This window comes from Coregonus clupeaformis, chromosome 24 (genome assembly GCF_020615455.1).
Source record: "Coregonus clupeaformis isolate EN_2021a chromosome 24, ASM2061545v1, whole genome shotgun sequence".
Lineage (NCBI taxonomy): Eukaryota > Metazoa > Chordata > Actinopteri > Salmoniformes > Salmonidae > Coregonus > Coregonus clupeaformis.
Genome location: NC_059215.1, coordinates 59,914,202 through 59,931,445, shown reverse-complemented (window position 1 = coordinate 59,931,445; position 17,244 = coordinate 59,914,202). Strand labels below are relative to the sequence as shown.

Genomic DNA, 17,244 nt, shown 5'->3' with positions numbered 1-17,244 from the left:
TGACTAGGGCGTTTAAATGTGTTTCCAACTTGTCGCTCAGTGGGTTGAAGCTCCTGGTGCTAAAGGTCTAAGGGATTAATATAGAGGGTTTAGGGTTTATCAGAACCTGCTGTAAAGTAACACGAGTCTGCCTTGTTTGGTTGGTTAGGTATAGTGTGTTTAGGATATCAGAGCTGTGTCACTGGTGTTTTAGCTAGTGTCTCTGAGTCATCATTTGTGTAAATGGAGTAAAATGGCATCTGAGTTAAGTGAGAGGACTTGCACTGCCATGGCAATACTTCCTTGTGGCTAATGATAAGGTCAGTGAACACTCAACACATCTCTCACCTTGCTCTCCATTTTCTCTCTGCAAATCTCTCTCTCTCTCTCTCTCTCTCTCTCTCTCTCTCTCTCTCTCTCTCTCTCTCTCTCTCTCTCTCTCTCTCTCTCTCTCTCTCTCTATTCCAATCTCTCTATTCCTCTTCGTGTGTGTGTGTGTGTGTGTATAATGAGGTGGCAGCTGTGTTGGTGGTGATGCCAGCTGGGCACCAGAGGGAATATAGGGGCTCATTTTAGAGCAGATGCATCCCTCTCCCCTCTGCCCCCTGGTACCCTCATCCCTCTTCCCTCATCTCACCACCTGTCTGTCTGTCCATTCTATCCCTTCTGAGCATACTCCCTCTTTTCTTTTCACTCCCTCTGTTTCTGCTTCATTCTCTTTCCTTATCACCCCTATACTCTCATTCCTCCCCCACTCCTAACTTTGTCTCTTCTGTTGTTCCTTCTCTCCATATCTTATTCATGTCTGTATTCCTCTGGAGATGATATATGATGTGTCTGTTGTATTTCCTGGACAGGGAGACAAGCCTCCCGACGCTGTAGATGTTTAATGGGTGAGAGGGGGCGGGGCGTCAAATCTTTTATTTGTAGGGTTTTCAGGCCTTTAGACTTCCTCTTGAGCACAGTGCTGTAAAAATACCTCTGGCCCTGTTGTGTTCACCTCCCCTGTGTGTCTCAGCTCTTAATTGGCTCTGAGAGAGACAGGGAGAAAAGGACACACTGTATGGTTCTCAGAGACAAGTGGGCTTAGCCTTAGTGAATGATAGTTGGGAGGGTATATTTGAATAGGTGTGGGAGTGGGAGCAGAGCCCAGTTGCGTTGAGACACACACACACACACTCACTCACACACACACTCTCTCACACACACACACACACACACACACACACACACACACACACACACACACACACACACACACACACACACACACAGAGGCCTGGGCCGGCTGTTATCTAGGGCTGTGCAGATTAACGTCTCTGTCTGAACGTATTCACCACTGAGACAGAGCAGGGGGAGAGATTACTTCACTAACTTTACCAATTCTATACTGACAGCAGTATATGGAGGTCCTGTATTCCCTCCCTCCTCCCTCCCTCCCTCCCTCCCTCCCTCCCTCCCTCCCTCCCTCCCTCCCTCCCTCCCTCCCTCTCCTAACCTGTGGGACATCCCTACTACCTCTCAGCCTGCTGTTCTGGTTGCTGATTGGCCTCAGAGGTAATGAATGATTGCTGTGATGAAGCGTGCCTGGGCGGGCCAAGGAGGGAGGGGGAGGGTGATAAGAATCAGAGACCTCAGGCTGGGGCTGGTTACTGCCTTATAAGGGCGTCTCTCCCAACCCCTCAGGAACTCAGGAACAGGGCAGAACCATGCAGAACAGAACAGTACAGAACAGACTGCTGAACGCACCTCAGGACATGACAGAACAAGACAGCAGACTGACAGCAGTTCAGTAGCACCTGGTGCGGAAGGGAACAGTGGCTCAGAGTGTGTGTGTGTGTGTGTAGGAGTGTATCCTTGGATTTTTAGGGTGTTGGTTAGGGAAGTCCGAGCCGGGCCTTGTGACAGCACATCTTTATCTCCACTGACAGGAAGGAAGGGCTTTCACCAGAGCCAGAGGGAAACCACACACACACTCCTCCCCCAGTGGCTGTTCCTCTAAAAGGCTGCCAGCTCTTTGATGATCACTGAGTGTCTTCTGAAGCTCGTAGGAATGAACTTTGACTTCACACACTCTGACCCTTAACGCTGAGGAAGAGGAGAGATGAAGAAGTACTTCACGACCATCCCACTCATCCACGTCACAGAGGTAGGGTGTGTGTGTGTGTGTGTGTCTGAGATTGAGACTATATGTCTCAAGGCATTTCAGTCTCCAAGCTATTTCCGGTCTTAATGAAGTCAGAACTGTAGTCGTATGCTGTCAGCTGTGTGTTTATACTGACTGCAGTTCATGCGAAGACTTTGACCTGTACCACATGAGGAGCTGTGTGTGTGTGGCGACATTAGGGTAAACGTAAACAACAGGTAAACGGACGGTAGTGTTACAGAAAAAGAGCAAAGCAGGGAGAGGTTATGTTTGACAGTTTGATGTTGTGGCAGACGTGTTGTGTCCTGCCCCTGTGTGTGGTGTGTTTGTGTGTGTGTGTGTGTGTGTGGTGTGTTTGTGTGTGTGTGTTTGTGTGTGTGTGTGTGTGCACACGTATAGTTGTACTATGCTGCTTGCATAATGCCAGAGGGATGTCTTTAAAACCAGTCAGTCATAGATCAGTGATCTGCTTTTAGTTATCCAGACCCCATCATTAACCTCTCTCTCTCTCTCTCTCTCTCCTCTCTCTCTCTCTCTCTCCCTCTCCCCGGTGGTACATATACATGTAGTTAGTTATACCTGACGTGGCTCTGTGCCCTACTGTAGCTGGGGTGATCCTGTGTTTGTGTCTCTCCATCACCATGGACGTCCCATTACAATGATGTTGACTATATGTCTCTGTGTTAGAATGAGATCATATTCCTGGATCCTGTGTGAGTGCTGAGCAGTGCCTCCTGACTGGCCTATGGCTTGTGGTAGTTGTTGTCATTGTGCTGAGATGTGTGTTTGTGTGGATAATGACTCTCTTCCTGTCAGTCTTGCCACCGACCACTAACGAGAAAAAAGAGACAGAGAGGGAGAGAATGAGAGTTATAGTAGAGAGGCAGGTATAAGGTTTGTCAGTAGTAGTCTGGTAATGCTGACCATGGCTATGCTGATGCTGTCTCTCTGTACCATGGAGATATACCATCACCTTTATGTTAGGGCTACATTGGGTTACTTTGTGTGTGTGTGTGTTAGACTAATGTTTAATTCTTTCTATACCCAACCTCTCTAAGTGTGCGTACAGAAACTCTAATAATAGAAGTCCTTAAACTCTTACCTGAATAAATATTAGATGCCATGGAAACGCCTTAGTAACTCGTTGCCTTAGATACGAGGAGCTTGGAGGCCTTGGTCAGTTTTACTGCTCTCTTTGGTGATGTTTATCCCATAGTAGGTGGTGGGTAACTGGAGGACATATCTCTGATGTAGTGTCAACAAGGTCTTATTGTTTTAGCTCGTTAGTGGTGTGTGTGTGTGCCTCCGTGAGATTGTGTTGGGTAAACATTTAGTGCTCGCTTCACCCAGTGCTCACACTCACACACACACGGGGGGGTACTGCATTACACAACCCAGCCAGCCTGCTGTGACCCCCCCTGCCCCCCACCAGCAGCTGAATTTCACTTCTGGGCTGATGCTGTGTGAGGTTCATCTGGTGAGAATACTAGTCAGCCTTTCTGGTTGTGCTCCTAATTAGAAAACAACCACAAGACTCCAAAACCAGTACATTAGTGATAATTAGCTCTCACCGCACTACCTCACCCGATCCCCGTCATACACTTCAGTCATCACCCCCCACATCCCCTAATGTTCAGTTGATGAAAACACTCTCCGACCTGTCCGTCATGATGTGTTACCATGGGAACAATATCTTTTTTCCAGCCAACGTACTCTGATTACAATTTCACCGCAATTTGGCCATCAGGCGGACAGCCAGCATGCACTCATACATGCACTGTCTGTCACACACACACATACACACAAACACACACACACACTAGTTACACTACACAGTACACACCCATCACAGCCATTGTAGGTCTGACATGAGAGAGAGTGATTGTTACAATGGATAGTCCTGGGCTTGACATGTGTCTCAATGATCACTGATTTGTACGCTCTAACCTTTACGGTCGTATGATGGGAGAGAGAGTGTGTTAGGGTGTGTGTGTGTGTGCGTGCATGTGCATGCTGGCTGACCGCCTAATTGTGTTGAAATTGGCTGTGTGTGGTGAGTGTATAAAGCAAATTAACCAAATTTGTGAAACTAATTACGTGAAACTGAATGAAAACACTTAATCCCAATAAACCCTTCTAATCTTGCAATTTAAAGTACGAAACAAACACTGCAAACAGGCAACAACATTAGCTACTTTCATTTAATTGTCTCAGGGTGATACTTTCCACCCATTAGTTGCCCTCCTCCTCCCCTTATGTCAACAGAAAAGACAGTTGTATTTGGAACAACCTCTCATATTCCTGCGGGAGGTCTGTTTTAGTGCCAAATCAAAGAAGTTGAACAGAGAATGTGGATGCAGAGCGAAACTCGCTCCATATGGCAACACTGACTCTATTGGCCAGCACCTGACTCAACATTTGTGTGAATGGAGTGAAAATGAAACTAAAATAGCACATCCTTTCTTTCCCTCTCCCTTAATCTCTCTCTGTCTTTTATCTGGTGTGATTACGTGTGTTATTCACAGCTGAGTGTGCTTCCGCTCGCTGACAGGTGAGTGATGATGTCACATCAGGCAGGATGCGTCAGTCTGTTATTATCAATCCATCTCCATCTGACAGTGGCTCTGCTCTTTCTCTCTCTTCCTCTCGCTCTCTTCCCCTCTCTCTTCCTCTGTCTCTCTCCTCTCTCTAACACTGCAGCCCTGTCTGCCAACTCTTTATCCTTTCACAGTTCCCCATAGGTCAATAAACACACTCAAAATAGACCTTATAACACTCAAAAAGACTAGTTAGGTCAGAATGCCACCGGCTTGATATTTGGGCTTAGACTTGAGAGTGTGGGAGAGTTGTGTGTGTGTACTGTTCATAGGTATACATGAAAGGGTGTGCTCTGCGTCACTTTGGACCCCCACTAAGAGAGTGACATATCAGATCTCTTTGTGAAAGCTGCTGGAGCCCAAGTGGCCTATAGGAAACCAACCCATGGCCTGTGAGAGCAGTCACATGACTATATGAAAAATGTATGCACTCACTAACTGTAAGTCGCTCTGGATAAGAGCGTCTGCTAAATGACTAAAATGTCAATGTAAAATATAGGTCAGAGGTCACCATAATTAGTACAATTAGGTTGAGTGTTTGCGTTCTTAATGGTAATGGTCAATTCCTCTACTATGCCCTCATCCTCGCTCTCTCTCCCTGCCTCACTTCTTCTTCCTCCTCAATTAAATTCAATTTCAATTTAAGGGCTTTATTGGCATGGGAAACGTATGTTAACATTGCCAAAGCAAGTGAAGTAGATAGTAAACAAAAGTGAAGTAAACAATAAATATTAACAGTAAACATTACACTCAGAAGTTCCAAAATAATAAAGTGTCATGCGTCAGTGTGTAGAGGTAGGACGGAGTCAGGCACAGGACACAGAAATTAGTAAACGACGTACTTTACTTAACAAAAGTAACAGAGCATATCTTCCACACAGGGAAGAAAAAAGTACCAGCTCACAAGAAAGACAGCAAAACAACGAACAATCACGCACAACACCATGAGGAAACCAGAGAGTAAAATAGGGAAACAAATTAACGGCAAAACAAGTGGAACACAGAAACATAGATCGGTGGCAGCTAGTACTCCGATGACGACGAACGCCGAAGCCTGCCCAAGCAAGGAGGAGGGGCAGCCTCGGCTGAATTCGTGACAGTACCCCCCCCCTTGACGCGCGGCTCCAGCCGGCCAGGAGGACGCGGAGCAGGGCGAGTCGGATGACGACGGTGGAAATCCCTCAACAGGGAGGGATTGAGGATGTCCCTCCTAGGAACCCAGCACCGTTCCTCCGGACCGTACCCCTCCCACTCCACGAGATACTGCAGGCCCCCCACCTGACGCCTCGAATCCAGGATGGCCCGGACCGAGTACGCCGGTGCCCCCTCGATGTCCAGTGGGGGCGGAGGAACCTCCCGCACCTCAGACTCCTGGAGCGGACCAGCTACCACCGGCCTGAGGAGAGACACATGGAACGAGGGGTTAATACGGTAATCAGGAGGGAGCTGTAACCTATAACATACCCTGTTCAATCTCCTCAGGACTTTAAATGGCCCCACAAACCGCCGACCCAGCTTCCGGCAGGGCAGGCGAAGGGGCAGGTTTCGGGTCAAGAGCCAGACCCGGTCCCCCGGTGCATACTCCGGGGCCTCACTGCAGTGGCGGTCGGCGCTCGCCTTCTGTTGCCTGATAGCCCGTTGCAGGCGTACATGGGCAGCGTTCCAGGTCTCCTCCGACCGCCAAAACCATTCATCCACCGCAGGTGCCTCGAACTGGCTCTGATGCCACGGTGCCAGGACCGGCAGATAACCTAGTACACACTGAAATGGAGACAGGTCAGTAGAGGAGTGGTGGAGGGAGTTTTGGGCCATCTCTGCCCAGGGGATGTACACCGACCAATCCCCTGGCAGGTCCTGGCAATATGACCTCAGAAACCTACCCACATCCTGGTTTACTCCCTCCACCTGCCCATTACTCTCGGGATGAAACCCTGAGGTCAGGCTGATCGAGACCCCCAGATGGTCCATGAACTGGGGACCCCAATCAGACACTATATCCTCAGGTACCCCGTAGTGCCGGAAGACGTGTGTAAACAGGCTCCCTGGACCGCTCCTCTGTGTCATAGAGTCGGGACAGAGCGTCTGCCTTAGCATTCTGGGAACCTGGTCTGTACGAGAGGGTGAAAACAAAACGTGTGAAAAACATGGCCCACCTTGCCTGGCGAGGGTTCAGTCTCCTCGCCGCCCGGATGTACTCCAGATTGCGGTGGTCAGTCCAAATGAGAAAAGGGTGTTTTGCCCCCTCAAGCCAATGTCTCCACGCCTTCAGAGCCTTAACAGCTAACAGCTCCCGGTCCCCCACATCATAGTTTCGCTCCGCCGGGCTGAGCTTCTTCGAAAAAAAGGCACAGGGGCGGAGCTTTGGTGGCGTACCCGAGCGCTGAGACAGTACAGCTCCTATCTCAGCCTCGGACGCGTCCACCTTGACCATGAATGCCAAGGTAGGATCCGGATGAGCCAGCACGGGAGCCGAGGTGAACAGAGCCTTCAGGTGACCAAAAGCCCTGTCCGCCTCAGCGGACCACTGCAGGCGCACCGGTCCCCCCTTCAGCAAGGAGGTAATGGGAGCCGCTACCTGACCAAAGCCCCGGATAAACCTCCGGTAGTAGTTGGCAAACCCTAAGAATCGCTGCACTTCCTTTACCGTGTTTGGAGTCTGCCAATTACACACGGCTGAAATGCGGTCATTTTCCATCTCCACCCCTGACGCGGACAGGCGGTATCTTAAGAAGGAGACGGACTGTTGAAAGAACAGACATTTCTCAGCCTTGACGTACAGGTCATGTTCCAACAGTCGACCAAGCACCCTGCCCACCATGGACACATGCTCGGCCCATGTAGCGGAGTAGATGAGAATATCATCTATATACACCACTACACCCTGTCCGTGCAGGTCCTTGAAAATCTCATCGACAAAGGATTGGAAGACTGAGGGAGCATTCATCAACCCGTACGGCATGACGAGGTACTCATAGTGCCCAGAGGTGGTACTAAATGCCATCTTCCACTCATCCCCCTCCCAGATATGCACCAGGTTGTACGTGCTCCTGAGATCCAATTTGGTGAAGAAGCGCGCCCCGTGCAATGACTCCGTCATACTCGCAATGAGCGGTAGTGGATAACTGTGCTTAACAGTTATCTGATTGAGACCTCGATAGTCAATGCACGGGCGCAACCCTCCATCCTTCTTCTTCACAAAAAAGAAACTCGAGGAAGCAGGGGAAGTGGAAGGCCGAATGTATCCCTGTCCCAGAGATTCGGAGACATGATTCCATAGCCGCCGTTTCCTCCTGTGACAGAGGATACACATGACTCAGAGGAAGTGCAGTGCCCTCCCGGAGATTTATCGCACAATCCCCCTGTCGATGGGGTGGTAATTGAGTCACCTTCCTTTTACAGAAGGCGAGAGCCAAATCGGCATATTCGGGGGGAATGTGCATAGTGGAGACCTGGTTTGGACTCTCCACCGTTGTTGTACCTACGGAAACACCTACACACCTCCCCGAGCACTGACGTGACCATCCCTTGAGAGCCCTCTGTTGCCATGAAATATTGGGGTCATGAGAGGCTAACCAGGGAAGCCCCAACACCACGGGAAACGCAGGAGAATCGATCAGGAAGAGACTGATTCTCTCCTCATGACCCTCCTGCGACTATCTAAAACATGTATAGGGAAGGGCACATCAACAGGATAAATAGGAATCCCTAATCTATGTGCAAATAGACGGTCTATAAAATTCCCAGCTGCGCCTGAATCTACGAGCGCCTTATGCTGGGAATGCGGGGAAAACTCAGGAAATTCGACGTGAACACATGTGAGCAACAGGGAGCTCTGGGTGAGTCGGGTGCCTACTCACCTGGGATGGTCCTCCAGTGCCCTGCCTGCTGCCTCGATTCCCTGAGGACCCTTCCCAGCACCGACCAGCAGTGTGTCATCTGCGGCCACAGTTGGTGCAGGAAACAGCCCCCGTTCCGGTAACCCTTAAATCAGCACCTCCAAGCTCCATCGATGTAGGGTCGGAAGTGCTGGGAGATGGATGGACGGACCCTGATCTGAACGTCCGCGGGTGGCCAACAGGTTATCCAGCCGTATAGATAAGTCCACCAGCTGGTCCAGGTTGAGGGTGGTGTCCCTGCAGGCCAGCTCTCGACGAACGTCCTCCCGTAGGCTGCATGTGTAATGGTCGATCAGGGCCCTCTCATTCCATCCCACGCTGGCTGCCAAGGTCCTGAAGTCCAGTGCGAAGTCCTGTGCGCTCCTCCTCCCCTGTCTGAGGTGGAACAACCGTTCCCCCGCCGCTCTCCCCTCCGGTGGATGATCAAATACCGCCCGGAAGCGGCGGGTGAAATCCTCATAGCGCACCGATACTGCGTCTATACCTCCCCACTCAGCGTTGGCCCACTCGAGCTCTTTCCCCGACAGACAGGAGATGACGGCGGACACGCTCTCGTATCCCGAGGGAGCCGGGTGGATGGTTGCCAGGTAAAACTCCACCTGGAGCAGAAACCCCCGGCACCCGGCAGCTGTTCCATCATATTCCCTCAGGAGCGAGAACCGAATCCCACTGGATCCAGGTGGTGAAGAAGTAGACAGCGATGTGGGGGGATTTGTAGTGGGAAGAGGTGTAGGCAAACCCCCTCTCACCCATCGCTCCATCGACTGTAGTACTCGATCCATGGCTGTGCCGAGAGTCTGTAGCATGGTCGAGTGCTGCTGAATGTGTTCCTCCACTGATACTGGAGGAATGAATGTGCCTGCTGACTCCATTATCGGTGCGTGATTCTGTCATGCGTCAGTGTGTAGCGGTGGGACGGAGTCAGGCGCAGGACACAGAAATTAGTAAACAACGTACTTTACTTAACAAAAGTAACAGAGCATATCTTCCATGCAGGGAAGAAAAAAGTACCAGCTCACAAGAAAGACAGCAAAACAACGAACAATCGCGCACAACACCACGAGGAAACCAGAGGGTAAAATAGGGAAACAAATTAACGTGATGGGAATCAGGTGTGTGCAATCAAGACAAAACAAGTGGAACACAGGGGCCGGGTGGGCATTCCGCCTCGGCGGATCCGGCTCCGGGCGTGACCACAATTTACTCTCCACCTCCCTGTTGTGCCCCTGGTCTGGTCTGGACCTCGGCGCGCTGCTTCCCCTTTCCTTCCTCCCACGAAGTACCAAGCCCTGTCTGGACCCTGGTGTGGGAGACCCCGAACCTGGAGAGGGGCTGACGTCTGGGTCTGGACTGGAACCGCTGACTGGAGCTGGACCCGACGACGGTGGATTGAACTGCTCTGGCTCCGGAGTGGAGCCGCTGACCGGAGCTGGATCAGGCACCGGTGGAGCGGACTGCTCTGGCTCCGGAGTGGAGCCGCTGACCGGAGCTGGACTGGACCTCGGTGGAGCGGATTGCTCTGGCTCCGGAGTGGAGCAGCTGACCGGAGCTGAACTAGGCACCGGTGGAACGGACTGCTCTGGCTCCGGAGTGGATCCGCTGACCGGAGCTGGACTGGACCCCGGTGGAGCGGACTGCTCTGGCTCTGGAGTGGAGCAGCTGACCGGAGCTGGATCAGGCACCGGTGGAGCGGACTGCTCTGGCTCCGGAGTGGAGCCGCTGACCGGAGCTGGACTGGACCCCGGTGAAGCGGATTGCTCTGGCTCCGGAGTGGAGCAGCTGACCGGAGCTGAACTGGGCACCGGTGGAGCGGACTGCTCTGGCTCCGGAGTGGAGCAGCTGACCGGTGCCGGACCAGGCACCGGTGGAACAGGCAAGGGCCATGCCGGACTGGACACACGCACCACTGGCTTGGTGCGAGGAGCAGCAACAGGTCGGACCGGGCTGGAGACGCGCACCACTGGCTTGGTGCGGGGAGAAGGTACGGGCCGTACCGGACTGGCGACGCGCACCACTGGCCTGGTGCGAGGGACAGGAACAGGCCGTACCGGACTGGCGACGCGCACCACTAGCCTGGTGCGAGGGACAGGAACAGGCCGGGCCGGGCTGGCGATGCGCACCACTGGCTTGGTGCGAGGGGCAGGAACAGGCCGGACCGGGCTGGCGACGCGCACCACTGGCTTGGTGCGAGGGGCAGGAACAGGCCGGGCCAGGCTGGCAGCGCGCACCACTGGCTTGGTGCGAGGGGCAGGAACAGGCCGGGCCGGGTTGGCAACGTGCACCACTGGCTTGGTGCGAGGGGCAGGAACAGGCCGGACCAGGCTGGCGACGCGCACCACTGGCTTGGTGCGAGGAGCAGGAACAGGCCGGGCCGGGCTGGCGACGCGCACCACTGGCTTGGTGCGAGGAGCAGGAACGGGCCGGACCGGACTGCGAAGGCGGACTGGAGGTCTGGAGCGGAGAGCTGGCACAACCCGTCCCTGGCTGGCTGCCCACTTTCGCACTACACATGCGGGGCACTGGCACAGGACACACTGGGCTGTGCACGCGCACTGGTGATACAGCTCGTAGAACAGGCGCAGGATATGCGGGACCGAGGAGGCGTACTGGAGACCAGGAGCGTTGAGCCGGCACACCCCGTCCTGGCTGAATCCCCATCTTCGCACGACACGTGCGTGGTGCTAGCACAGGACGTACAGGACTGTGCCGGCACACTGGCGACACAGTACGTAGCTCCGCATAACACAGAGCCTTCCCAGTCACACGCTTCCTCGCGTGAGTACGGGGAGTTGGCTCTGCTCTAACACTAGGCTCCGCCAACCACCCTTTTAGCCCCCCAAAAAACATTTCTTGGGGCTGTCTCTCGGGCTTCTTCCTCGGCCGGCACCTTCTGCGTTGCCGCTGCTCCTCTCTATACCACGCCTCTCTATACCACTGTCTCCTCCCAAGGACGGCGATCCATCCCGGCCTGAATCTCCTCCCATGTCCAGGAACCCTTTCCTTCCAGGATCTCCTCCCATGTCCAGGCTGTCTGCTCCTGGACACGCTGCTTGGTCCTCATTTGGTGGGATCTTCTGTCACGATCGGTGACGAACGAGAAGGACCAAGGCGCAGCGTGATATGCATACATGTTTATTAACGAATAAACACAACGACAAAACAATAAACAAACGATACGTGAAGTCCAAGGCAGCACAACACAACATACCTTAACACAGAACAAGATCCCACAACCCACTAGTGCCAATAGGCTGCCTAAGTATGGTCCCAAATCAGAGACAACGAGCGACAGCTGCCTCTGATTGGGAACCACACCGGCCAACATAGAAATAGACATACTAGAATATCAACATAGAAATATACAACATAGAACATACACACCCTGACTCAACATATACGAGTCCCCTGAGTCAGGGCGTGACAGTCATGCACAAGTAGATGTCCTAACCGACTTGCCAAAACTATAGTTTGTTAACAAGAAATTTGTGGGTGGTTGAAAAACGAGTTTTAATGACTCCAACCTAAGTGTATGTAAACTTCCAACTTCAACTGTATGTGTCTCTAATATGATCATACGTTTGGCAGGAGGTTAGGAAGTGCAGCTCAGTTTCCACCTCATTTTATGGGCAGTGTGCACATAGCCTGTCTTCTCTTGAGAGCCAGGTCTGCCTACGGCGGCCTTTCTCAATAGCAAGGATATGCTCACTGAGTCTGTACATAGTCAAAGCTTTCCTTAAGTTTGGGTCAGTCACAGTGGTCATGTATTCTGCCACTCTGTACTCTCTGTTTAGGGCCAAATAGCATTCTAGTTTGCTCAGTTTTTTTGTTAATTCTTTCCAATGCGTCAAGTAATTCTATTTTTGTTTTTTCATGATTTGGTTGGGTCTAATTGTGTTGTTGTCCTGGGGATCTGTTTTGTGTTTGTGAACAGAGCCCCAGGACCAGCTTGCTTAAGGGTCTCTTCTCCAAGTTCATCTCTCTGTAGGTGATGGCTTTGTTATGGAAGGTTTGGTAATCGCTTCCTTTTTGTCACGATCGTTGAACGGAGTAGACCAAGGCGCAGCGTTGAAGGCAAACATACTTTATTATCCAAAGTGATAACACGAACAAAACAATAAACGAATAACGTGACGTCCTAGGTTAAACAACCAACATGGAACAAACCAAAAGGAACAAGATCCCACAACTACTGTGGGTAAACTGGCTGCTTAAGTATGGCTCCCAATCAGAGACAACAAGCAACAGCTGATTCTCGTTGCCTCTGATTGAGAACCATACTGGCCAACATAGAAAACACAACTCTAGAATACCGACATAGAACAAGAACACATAGAATCTACACACCCTGGCTCAACATATAGAGTCCCCAGAGCCAGGGTGTGACACTTTTAAGTGGTTATAGAATTTAACGGCTCTTTTCTGGATTTTGATAATTAGCTGGTATCGGCCTAATTCTGCTCTGCATGCATTATTTTGTGTTTTTCGTTGTGCACAGAGGATCTTTTTTCAGAATTCTGCATGCAGAGTCTCAATTTGGTGTTTGTTCCATTTTGTGAATTATTGGTTGGTGTGCGGACCCCAGACCTCACAACCATAAAGGGCAATGGGTTCTATAACTGATTAAAGTATTTTTAGGTATGTCGAATTTTATGTTCCTTTTGATGGCATAGAGTCCCGAGAGCCAGGGTGTGACAGTACCCCGCCCCAAAGGCGCGGACTGCGACCGTGCCTCAACCTAAACCAAACAGGGGAGGGCTGGGTGGGCATTCCTCCTCGGAGGCGGTTCCGGCTCCGGGCTTGCCCACCACCCTCCAATAATCCCCCCGTAGCGCCCCTGGTCCGGTCTGGCCCCGCTGGCTGGAGCTGGACTGGACATCGTAGGAGCGGATTGCTTAAGCTCCGGTGTGGAGCAGCTGACCGGTACCTGACCAGGCACCGGTGACCCAGGCGCAGGTTGTGCCGGACTGACGACGCGCACCCCTGGCTTGTGCGTGGAGCAGGAACGGGCCGGACCGGGCTGACGATGCGCACCCCTGGCTTGGTGCGTGGAGCAGCAACGGGCCGGACCGGGCTGACGTGCGCACCCCTGGCTTGGTGCGTGGAGCAGCACGGGCAGGACCGGGCTGACGATGCGCACCCCTGGCTTGGTGCGTGGAGCAGCAACGGGCCGGACCGGGCTGACGATGCGCACCTCTGGCTGGGTGCGTGGAGCAGGAACGGGCCGGACCGGGCTGACGATGCGCACCCCTGGCTGTGCGTGGAGCAGCAACGGGCGGACCGGGCTGACGATGCGCACCCCTGGCTTGGTGCGTGGAGCCGGAACGGGCCATACCGGGCTGACAATGCGCACCCCTGGCTTGGTGCGTGGAGCAGGAACGGGCCGGACCGGGCTGACGATGCGCACCCCTGGCTCGTGCGTGGAGCAACGGGCCGGACCGGGCTGACGATGCGCACCCCTGGCTTGGTGCGTGGGGCAGGAACGGGCCTTACCGGGCTGACGACTCGCACCCCTGGCTTAGTGCGAGTGGCAGGAACAGGCCGGGCCGGGCTGGCGACGCGCACCGTAGGCTTGGTGCGAAGGGCAGGAACAGGCCGGGCCGGGCTGGCGACGCGCACCGTAGGCTTGGTGCGAGGGGCAGGAACAGGCCGGGCCGGGCTGGCGACGCGCACCGTAGGCTTGGTGCGAGTGGCAGGAACAGGCCGGGCCGGGCTGGCGACGCGCACCGTAGGCTTGGCGCGAGTGGCAGGAACAGACCGGGCCGGGCTGGCGATGCGCACCGTTAGCTTGGTGCGGGGAGCAGGAACAGGCCGGGCTGGGCTGGCGATGCGCACCGTAGGCTTGGTGCGAAGGGCAGGAACAGGCCGGGCTGGGCTGGCGTGCGCACCGTAGGCTTGGTGCGAGGGGCAGGAACAGGCCGGGCCGGGCTGGCGACGCGCACCGTAGGCTTGGTGCGAGTGGCAGGAACAGGCCGGGCCGGGCTGGCGACGCGCACCGTGGCTTGGTGCGAGTGGCAGGAACAGGCCGGGCCGGGCTGGCGACGCGCACCGTAGGCTTGGTGCGAGTGGCAGGAACAGACCGGGCCGGGCTGGCGATGCGCACCGTTAGCTTGGTGCGGGGAGCAGGAACAGGCCGGGCTGGGCTGGCGATGCGCACCGTAGGCTTGGTGCGAAGGGCAGGAACAGGCCGGGCTGGGCTGGCGTTGCGCACCGTAGGCTTGGTGCGAAGGGCAGAACAGGCCGGGCCGGGCTGGCGGCGCGCACCGTAGGCTTGGTGCGAGGGGCAGGAACAGGCCGGGCCGGGCTGGCGACGCACACCGTAGGCTTGGTGCGAGTGGCAGGAACAGGCCGGGCTGGGCTGGCGACGCGCACCGGAGGCTTGGTGCGAGGGGCAGGAACAGGCCGGGCCGGGCTGGCGACGCACACCGTAGGCTTGGTGCGAGTGGCAGGAACAGGCCGGGCTGGGCTGGCGACGTGCACCGGAGGCTTGGTGCGAGGAGCAGGAACAGGCCGGGCCGGGCTGTGGAGACGGATATGAGGCCTGGAGTGAAGAGCTGCCACAACCCATCCTGGCTGAATGCCTACCTTCACACACTCCATGTGAGGCATCAGCACAGGACGTACAGGGCTGTGTACCCGTACTGGCATAACAGCACGTGACACTGGCGCAGGATATCCGGGACCGAGGAGAGGCACTGGAGGCCACGAGCGCTGAGCCGGCACACTCCGTCCTGGCTGCATGCCCACCTTCGCACGACACGTGCAGGGTGCTCGCACAGGACGTACCGGACTATGCCGGACCACTCGTGGCACAGTACGCAGCTCCGCATACCCCGGAACCTGCCCAGTCTCATGCTGCCATGCCTGAGTACGGGGAGTTGGCTCTGCTCTCCATCCAGGCTCCGCCAACCTGCCTTCTGGCCCCCCAAACCCGGTGGCCTCCTCTCCTAATCTCCCAATTCGCCCTGTGGCAGCCTCCTGCTGCCCAGTCGCCCATGCCGTGTGCCCCCCCCAAATTTTTTTTTGGGGTTGCCTCTCGTCCGTCCGACGACGACACTGTTGACGCCGTTGCTCCTCTCTCGCCAGGGCCTTAACCTTAGCCCATGGCCCTTTTCCCCCAAGCATGTCCTCCCAGGACCACAATTGGCCCACCTGGGCCATCGCCAACCTCTCCAGCTCCTTACCCGGCGCTTCCTCCCATGTCCAGGCTGCCTGCTGCTGGACACGCTGCTTGGTCCTGGTATGGTGGGATCTTCTGTCACGATCGTTAGAGTGGAGTAGACCAAGGCGCAGCGTTGAAGGCAAACATACTTTATTATCCAAAGTGATAACACGAACAAAACAATAAACGAATAACGTGACGTCCTAGGTTAAACAACCAACACGGAACAAACCAAAAGGAACAAGATCCCACAACTACTGTGGGTAAACTGGCTGCTTAAGTATGGTTCCCAATCAGAGACAACAAGCAACAGCTGATACTCGTTGCCTCTGATTGAGAACCATACTGGCCAACATAGAAAACACAACTCTAGAATACCGACATAGAACAAGAACACATAGAATCTACACACCCTGGCTCAACATATAGAGTCCCCAGAGCCAGGGTGTGACACTTTTAAGTGGTTATAGAATTTAACGGCTCTTTTCTGGATTTTGATAATTAGCTGGTATCGGCCTAATTCTGCTCTGCATGCATTATTTTGTGTTTTTCGTTGTGCACAGAGGATCTTTTTTCAGAATTCTGCATGCAGAGTCTCAATTTGGTGTTTGTTCCATTTTGTGAATTATTGGTTGGTGTGCGGACCCCAGACCTCACAACCATAAAGGGCAATGGGTTCTATAACTGATTCAAGTATTTTTAGGTATGTCGAATTTTATGTTCCTTTTGATGGCATAGAAGGCCCTTCTTGCCTTGTCTCTCAGATCGTTCACAGCTTTGTGGAAGTTACCTGTGGCGCTGATGTTTAGGCCGAGTTATGTATAGTTTTTTGTGTGCTCTAGGGCAACGGTGTCTAGATATAAATTGTATTTGTGGTCCTGGCAACTTGACCTTTTTTGGAACACCATTCTTTTTTGTCTTACTGAGATTTACTTTCAGGGCCCAGGTCTGACAGAATCTGTGCAGAAGATCTAGGTGCTGCTGTAGGCCCTCCTTGGTAGGTGACAGAAGCACCAGATCATCAGCAAACAGTAGACATTTGACTTCAGATTCTAGTAGGGTGAGGCCGGGTGCTGCAAACTGTTCTAGTGCCCTCGTCAATTCGTTGATATATATGTTAAAGAGGGTGGGGCTTAAACTGCATCCCTGTCTCAGCCCACGGCCCTGTGGAAAGAAATGTGTGTGTTTTTTGCCATTTTTAACCGCACACTTGTTGTTCGTGTACATGGATTTTATAATGTCGTATATTTTTCCCCCAACCCCACTTTCCATCAATTTGTATAGCAGACCCTCATGCCAAATTGAGTCAAAAGCTTTTTTGAAATCAACAAAGCATGAGAAGACTTTGCCTTTGTTTTGGTTTATTTGTTTGTCTATTAGGGTGTGCAGGGTGAATACGTGGTCTGTCGTATGGTAATTTGGTAAAAAGCCAATTTGACATGTGCTCAGTACTTTGTTTTCACTGAG

General features: G+C 53.4%; 1 protein-coding gene across 1 annotated transcript in view; it reads left to right on the top strand.

Annotated features, from left to right (window-relative positions):
- The first annotated feature begins 1,959 nt into the window (after positions 1-1,959).
- LOC123481850 (transmembrane and coiled-coil domain protein 3-like) overlaps positions 1,960-17,244 on the top strand; it is a 43,764-nt gene continuing 28,479 nt past the window's right edge. Inside the window, exon 1 of the mRNA XM_045207356.1 lies at positions 1,960-2,128. Coding sequence (XP_045063291.1) covers positions 2,084-2,128 — 45 coding nt within the window. The 5' untranslated portion in view covers positions 1,960-2,083. The remainder of the gene's footprint in view (positions 2,129-17,244) is intronic.